The sequence below is a fragment of the Myotis lucifugus genome, unplaced genomic scaffold (genome assembly GCF_000147115.1).
Source record: "Myotis lucifugus unplaced genomic scaffold, Myoluc2.0 scaffold_1345, whole genome shotgun sequence".
NCBI classification, from domain to species: Eukaryota; Metazoa; Chordata; class Mammalia; order Chiroptera; family Vespertilionidae; genus Myotis; species Myotis lucifugus.
Window position 1 is genome coordinate 59597 of NW_005872393.1, and position 7888 is coordinate 67484.

Below are 7888 nucleotides of genomic sequence, written 5' to 3' on the forward strand. Positions count from 1 at the left end.
TCGCCCTTGCCGCTGCCCCTCTTGTCCACCCACAGCTCCGACTTCTCCACCATGGTCCGCAGCCGGTCCAGCTCCGCCTTAATGACCTTGTAGTTCTCACGTCCTGGGCGGAGATCAGCAGCTGCACCTGCAGGGGGGGCGGCTCTGCCTGTGAGACGGCGGCCCAGGTCCACTGCCCCACGGACACCCTGTCCCGTCCTGTGGCTCTGCCTGTGAGACGGCGGCCCAGGTCCACTGCCCCACGGACACCCTGTCCCGTCCTGTGGCTCTGCCTGTGAGACGGCGGCCCAGGTCCACTGCCCCACAGACACCCTGTCCCATCCTGTGGCTCCGCCTGTGAGACGGCGGCCCAGGTCCACTGCCCCACGGACACCCTGTCCCGTCCTGTTCAGGCTTCTGCTCCTGGCGTCTCCGCTCCACCATCATTCCCCTCCACGTTTATAAGCCCACCGCCTCCGAGAAGCCTCCCCGATGGCTGCAGCCCCTGCACGCCCTGCCGTGAGCTGCCTCATCCCTGGCTTCAGTCACTCACTGCCTCTCGTCCCTCGGCTGCGGCCTGTCACTTGTTCACTAGGACCCTGACCAGGGCGGGGCGGGGCGGGTGTACTGGCATCACTGAGTGCTGCTCCCTCCCCCCTTCCCCACTCGGGGTCAGTGGGTGAGGGAGGAAGGCCCTGGCTCCAACCCACCCCTTCAGTAAAACAGGCGTGGGCAGTGACCACGTTGCCAGCGCTGCTGCCAGAATTCCGTAAACGCAAGGCCAACACCCAGGGCTGGTACACAGCAAGCCCTTGTTAAATGCCAGCCCCACTCCACAGGGAGCCGCAGAGGCCACACCACGTCACAGTAACGAAGCCCTGGTGAGGGCTGACGGCGCGCCAGCCTGACGTGAAGCACTTAGCAAAGGCGCGCGAGATAGAGCTCGCCAGCTGCCAAGTGCCGTCACATCATAGGAAGTGACGGCCCCTGAGCCAGGCTGAGGAGAGATGCAAGTACCCAAGACTTGAGGAGCTCAGCAAGGCCGAGAACCCCAAACGTGCTGTGAGCACCTCTTCCATCACCGCCAACCCCCAGTGCCCAGCGCAGGTGGTCTTCCCCCCCATTCCCCTCAACCCCCCGCTCCCTGAGGCCGGGCTGCGCGGCCGCACCTGCTTGAAGGTGTGCATGGCCTCCTGGCGCTGGCTGAAGTGCTTGAAGAGCAGCTGCAGGGCCCCCGAGACGAGCGGCGGGTAGTCGTGCATGGTGAGGTGGATGAGCACGCGCAGGAAGGTGCGGCCGCCCTCGTCGTCCACCTCCAGCATGCTGCTCGTCTTCCTGCGGCAGCGTGGGCACGGCTGGCTCGCTCCTGGCCACCCATCGGGCAGACCCAGCGCCCCGTGCAGTATTTGCTAAAACTACTGATGTTTTCTCACCACAGGCCCCCCCCAGCCCACCCAGGTCCCACGGGCTCCCCTTGATTGAGCCGGAAGCAGAGCTTCGAGGCGATTCATGGACAGGAGCTGGGGCCTTGACCACGGACGGGGAAAACATCTCTATCAACCTCTAACCAAAATGCAGCTCTTCCTTCAATGAGGAGAAACGAGCGGCACTTGTGACGCTGGCATCAACAGAGCCCCAGGTGTTCCCCGTCACCTCGGAGCATCGCCGGCACCCGCCGCTGCTGGAGGAAGGGTGCCCGCCCCCGCAGGGCTCGTCACCTAACGCTGCCTAAGGCGCTCAGAGCCAGGCCGAGGTAGCTGGCACGCACATTTGTTCTCCTCGGTGTTTTGATGACTGCATCTCATGCCACTAGCTCCTCTGTCATTTCACGTGCTTTACGTTACGAATTTATAAATGCCGCCTCAGAGGGCCCAAAGGCTTCTCGAGACACAAGGTGTGGCACGGAAATGGGTGAGCCCCACTCCGGGCGACCCGCCCCACTCCAGCCTCTGCAGCAGCGGGGGAGCAACGTCCCTCCCGGCCCGTCCTGGTGCAGGGGCACAAATACCGTCGGGGAGCAGGGCCATGACCACACTGTCGCCTGTCACCGGGGTTGGGCAGACAGGGAGGGTCAGGGCAGAAAGCCAGGGGATGACAGAGGGGGGCCCCGCCCGGCCTTGGGAAATGCAGCCCATCCCAGGGGTCTCAGGCCTGCGTTGCTATCACCTACCCAACCCACACACAACCCCCCACTTCACCCCTGGCCTTACCCCACTCCAAACATGGCCTCCGCCTGCTCCCCGATGCGATCCAGGTTCATGTTGGCAGCTGTAGGGAGGAAGAGGGGGAGACAGGGCAGGTGGGTGCCGGGTGCAGGAAAGATGGAGAACACAGGGGTGAGGGAGAGGGAGACACCCAAACCACCCCTGCTACACCTGGTTGGGCGGCAGCCGCTCTGCCTGCCCCTCCCTGGGGGGAGGTGAAACCATCCAGGGAACGGGCTGCGCAGCCCACTGTCCCGCAGGGATGAGCAGAGTCCTGGGCTGGGGGTCTTGGTCTGGCTCAGGTCCTGACTGGCTATGATTCGGGGCAAATTCCTGCCCCTCTGTGGGCCTCATTGAAGGAATGAAGGGAATGGTTCCTGACCTTTCCCTCACTGTGGCAATTAAGTGAGACTATGGGGAGGAAGGCCTTTGAAGGTTGGGAAACAGGCAGGTGTGGGAGCTGCCCCCAGGCTCCGCCCGCAGCTGTGTGGACGGGGGAGGCGGGTGGGCTCACTGGTGGAGTCGAAGGCGGGGGCTGTGCCGTCGGCCCCGCTGTCCTGCATGGGAAACACCTCCACAAACTCCTTCTTGAAGACGGACAGCAGGTAGGAGATGCGGTAATCCAGGCGGACATTGAGGATGAACTGGAGGAGGGGAGAGGTGGGGTGAGGACTGGTCTGAGACAGGAAGCCAGTCCTGCTCCTGGGGCCCTGGGGGGTGACAGGCACCCCAAATGAGCTCCAGCATTCGGGGGCTCAGCACAGCTCTTTGGGGGTATCACGGGACATCACGACCAAAACAATCAAGACCCTGCTCCCCAGGGAGGTTCAGGGCGCCCTCTGCCCAGTTCCTAAACCTCCTCTCAGAATGAGGCAAGACCCCAAACCACTTGGCCTCTCCCCCAAGCCGGACACCAACAGGAAGGGGAACGGAGCTCCCCAGGTCTGAAGGCCACCTCGTGTCCTCCCACCCTGCCCTGCCAAATGGACCCTAAGTCTCCCGGGGCGGGTGGGGAAACCGGGGACTGTGAGGAGGCCAGAGGTCACTGTGGGGTGGGAGCGAGGACACAGTTTGCACACACCCCAACTGCCTGCATCCTCGTGGGGCACAGAGCGTCTGGCCACACCCCAGGACTCAGGCCTGGGAGAGTCAGAGCCCCTCCTCTGACTCCCCTGAGCAGGTCCTGCCCACACTGGGTCGCCCTGAAGGTCGCTGCATTTCCCTTCCCATCCTCTGGGGGCAGCAAGGCAAACGCAAGGGTCCTTCTCCCACCTCAGGCCCCTAACAGCCCCCTCCCCAGTGTTGCTGGGCGTCTCAGAGGAGACCCAAGGAGGGAAGACTGTCTGCCCGCCGGGAAGCTGGCTCCCCAATCTCTAGCTCCGCTTCAAAACCTGTGTGACCGGGAAAAGTCCCCTCCGTCCTTTCCCCACCTGTACAGGGGGGCGGAGCCAGAATCGCCGGGAGGGCTGTCACAGCCCAGACTGTGGCCCCACCTCGTGTTCTGGTCCCAAGTCTGGGCAGGGCCCATGAACCTAAGTTTCTAAGTCCCCAGGGGGTGTGGGGGGCTGATACTGCCGGTCCCAGGACCACACTGTGAGGACCCGGGCTGCACAGCGACCCTCACGCGACACTGTGATCTAAGGGGAATCACCACCCACCTCCCCACACCGCCCACCCTCCTGCCCATCCCCGACACCTCCCACCGCCCCGCCCGCCCGCCGGCACCTGCAGGATCTCCAGGATCTTCAGCTTGGTCTCCATCACCACGATGTCCTCATTCTCCTCGAACTTGCTTCTGTCCAGCGGCTCGGCGGCCCCGGCCTCGGCAGGCAGGCTGGGGGCTCCGAAGACGGACTGCTTGCGGTTCAGCACCATGGTGGACATCATGTGGCCCACGCCCTGGATGGACCGCCGCACGTTCTTGCCTGAGGCGTGGAGAACAGAGGGGGTCACCGAGGGTGCACGCAGCCACCCACACCCCCCACCTGTCTGACTCCGTCTCCATCAGCTGCAGGGCAAAGCCCCGCAAGGAAGGGGCCGGCCAACCCAGGAGGTTCCCTGGGGGAGGTGAGCTTGAAGCCAAATCTGGGCAAAGGGAGGGCCAGGCAAGGTGAGGAGAGGGGAGACCAGCGAGAGCTCTCAGGTGGCATCGTGAGCTGCTGCAGGGCACGGGGCGGAGGCCACCGGGAGCACTAAGAGCCAGGTGCCGTCTCTGTGCTCTGTTTGTTTAGCCGAGTTTGTGCCACCTGGAGGTGTCCCTAAGGGCAGGGCTGTGGCTCGTCCCTCAGACTGCCCCCTCGCTCCTCACACTCCCCAGTGGCAGGACTGTGTCCTCCTCCGACGGGGAGCTCCCCAGGCAGGGCCGGTGTCTCCCCTCCTCCCTCAAGACAAAGCTGCACGGGGTCTCCACAGCCCAGGGCAGGGGGCCCTGCTGGCCCAGCCTAGGGTGAAGGGATTGGGCTGAAAGACACCCCCTCACAGCAGAGCCAGGAGGCGGGCTGCACGGGGAGGGGGTGGTTGATGGGAGAGGATTTCTGGTGCTAAGAGGAGAAGGAGGCACTGAGGGTGGGCGGGGTGGCTCGGTGGGCAGAGCTCACCGCCCGAGTCCTCGTAGGCCTGCAGCATGGCCGGCGGGCCCTGCACGCAGTCGATGATGCTGAGCAGCGTGCGTGTGAGCCGCAGCAGCTCGCTGAAGCTGTAGAAGCCGAAGTAGATGAGATTGTGCGCCAGGCTGACCACCTGCGGAGAGGGGCGGGGCGGTGAGCGGGGGCGGGGCCTGAGTGCGGTGGGCGTGTCCATGGCACGATGGGCGGGGCCTCGGGACAAGCAGTCCAGCTCCGGAAAGCCAGGGTTCCAGCGGTGTAATGGGGTCAGGTTCCTCTATGGCTGTGGGGCTGCGTGGAGGTGGAACCAAGGGTCCCAGACGAGAGCCGCCCAACCCCAGGGGGTTACTGAGGAAGAGAGGCCTGCAAGGAGGCTACTGTGGGGGGGACAGGGCAGAAATGCAGGCAGTGGGGGTGGCTCCGGGCAGTGGCCTGTGACCAGCCCAGGCTGATGAGGGGAGGGGACTGGGGGCAGCAGCCTTCTCCCAGGTCAGAAGCCTCTCTCCTGGGGCATCTAGGCTGTCTGCCTGCCTGCTGGGCTGCTGAGGGAAGTGGGCAGGGACCCACCGCCCAGCCCTGGCGCATCGAGCCCAGTGCCCAGCAAGCGGCAGTCCTGCCTACCTCGAAGGTGAGCTTGTTCTTGTCCTCGTTGGCGAAGGGCACGGCCTCGCCGACCACGTTGTTGAGGTAGTCCTCCACGAACTCCATGGTGCTGGCGAACTTGTTCTTCTTGTCATCTCGGGCGGCGTTGAGGTTGGAGTCATAGCTGGGGGTGGGGGCAGTGAGGCTGAGGGTCCCTGAGGCCCGCCCACCCGCCGTGCCCGGCCCGCCCTCTCCCACCCCTCTCACTCCTTGATGGTGATGGCCGTGGGGATCTCGGTCCAGAGGCGGGCAAACTTGACAGGCGTGACCAGCTCCTGGGGGTCGCGGTCCACGTGCACGTGCAGCATCAGGTGGCAGAAGGAGGCGCGCAGGTCAAAGGGCAGCATCTCGTCGGCCATGCACAGGAAGATCAGGTCGACGCCCAGCTGCTGGGAGATCTCGTGGATGGCCAGGTACTGCCGGTCCAGGCACATGCGGGCAAAGAGCTTCAGCTGGTACCTGCGTGCGGGGGGCACGGTGAGGGCCTGGCAGGGGCTAGCGAGGGCTGCTGGCAGGGCCTGGGCTTGCGGGACGCTTGAGAAGGTGGCAAAGGGGCTTGGGCTCCACCCTGCACCGGCCACTGTCACAGAAAGGGCACATTCTGAGCGAGAGGCGATGGACAATGCCGGGACTTACGGGTGCTTGCAAATCTCTCCCAACTTGCTAAGGATGCCAGCGCTTTCTGGCTCAGCCAGGACAGGTGTTGGTAGGAAGAGGGACGGCTGAGAGCAAGGCTGGGATGTGGCAAGGAGAGTGTGAGGAACCAGCCTCGGGCAGGGTGAGGGCAGGACTGGGGGGTGTAGGAAGCTCTGTTTGGCAGGTGGCATCCTGCCCTCTGCTTGGTCCTCAGCCCTGCCTTACCTGCCATGGGCTCCGTGCTCACCCCACAGCTCTGCACCCTCGGGCAGGTTCCTTTACCTCTGTGCCTGTCTCCTGAACTTCACTGAGGGTGAGGGTAGTCCCTGCCCCACAGGGGCCTTGAGGTTTGGGTGAGTGATGGGTGAAGGACTTAGAGCAGTGCCTGGTGGACAGGGAACGTCTGATACGTGTTACGCACTCTCCTTGTTTTTAAAACGTGTGTGGAGGCAGGTTTGGGTTTCTTCCAGGCCTGTCACTGAGCTGAGCCTGGCCTCGGGGTCAGCCTGTGCTGCTCGGGGAGCCTCCCTGGTGAGGCTGTGCTCAGGCAGGTGGAGGCAGAAGGCCCCGCGGAGGCTGCGGGAGCTCTCCCCCAGCAGGGCGGGCTGCGGCCTCCTGAGGCGGCCACAGGGCACAGAGCACGGGGGGAGGGCGGGCACCTGTAGTAGCTGAGCACGTTCTCGTCGTGGGCATTGCCGGCCCGCGCCTCCTGGGCCAGCTGCCTCACGCTCTTCTCGTGGTGCTCGTTGTTCTTGTCGGTCCAGGTGAGCCACACTTCCTCCTCGGAGTACTCGATGGTCAGGTACTCGTGGGCCTGGGCCATCTCCTTCACGGGCCGAAGCCTGCAGACCATGGCCAGCCATCACCGGGAGCGGGGCAGGGCGCGACTCCACCCAGAGCTCGCCCTGAGCGGCCCAGCCACACCGTCCTCTCCCCCTGGGGCTTGGCCCAGAGCCAGCCAGGCTCCCAAGCTGCCTGCCGTGGGGACCCACCTCCAGCTGGAACCCCAAACAAACCGTGAGCTTCTTGAGGGCAGGGCCTTGGCTCCTTCTTGTGCCCCCTTACCCTCCCCCGACCCGCACCAGCACAGGGCTGGGCACACAGCAGGCACTGGGTACATGTCTGCAGAGAGCGCTGGGTGCCAGCTCCAGCCTGAACCCAGCCGGGCCCCAGCTCTGAGGCGGCCGGGAGCCAGGGAGGGTGCCGGCTGGGTGGGTGGGACGCCGTGGCCGGGACATCGCGCCTGCTCACTCGGTCTGGATGAGGATGTCGCTGTTCTTGGGGTCCAGCACACACTTGCAGATGAGCTCCTGGGTGACGGGGATGGCGATGTGGTTGGACACACACAGGTCGGAGAGGTAGTCCAGGAACCTGGGGTGACAGCAGGGGTGGGGGCGCTCAGAGCAGCTCCCTCCCCAGAGCTCGGAGATGTGCTACCAGAGACAGCCCTGCGTGGGGCGGGGGTGGAGGGGTGGGGGCGACGCTAGTGGGGTCCAGGGAGTCGGGATAAAGGAGGTGCGAGGACAGAAGTGATATTCAAAATATTTAACAACTGACTCAACACAGGCACTGACTTAGCAACTGGAGGAGGGTCTGAGGGCCTCGGGCTGCCCCAGACGGCAACCCTCTTGTAGCCAGACTGGGCCCAGTTAGGAAGGACCCTGGAAGGGGCTGGGACGCCAGGGCCTCAGAGAGGGGGCAATTTACCAACAGAGGCAGGAGCGTGTCAGTGTTTTAACAACCAGCAGAGGCCAACTTTCCACCCTGGACAGGGGTGGAGGAAGGAGAGAGTGGGGGCAGCAGGGAGGGCGGGCCCACCTGGGC

At 64.7% G+C, this 7888-nt stretch overlaps 1 protein-coding gene across 1 annotated transcript in view; it reads right to left on the bottom strand.

Moving 5' to 3' along the window:
• ITPR3 (inositol 1,4,5-trisphosphate receptor type 3) overlaps nt 1-7497 on the bottom strand; it is a gene marked incomplete at its 5' end in the record, with an annotated part of 27095 nt that extends 19598 nt beyond the window's left edge. Inside the window, 11 exon segments of the mRNA XM_023748382.1 lie at nt 1-100; nt 103-127; nt 1149-1314; nt 2190-2247; nt 2698-2827; nt 3909-4108; nt 4781-4922; nt 5408-5552; nt 5636-5887; nt 6724-6906; nt 7316-7497. The exon segment at nt 1-100 is cut by the window's left edge and continues 29 nt beyond it. Coding sequence (XP_023604150.1) covers nt 1-100; nt 103-127; nt 1149-1314; nt 2190-2247; nt 2698-2827; nt 3909-4108; nt 4781-4922; nt 5408-5552; nt 5636-5887; nt 6724-6906; nt 7316-7497 — 1583 coding nt within the window.
• Nucleotides 7498-7888: the final 391 nt, after the last annotated feature.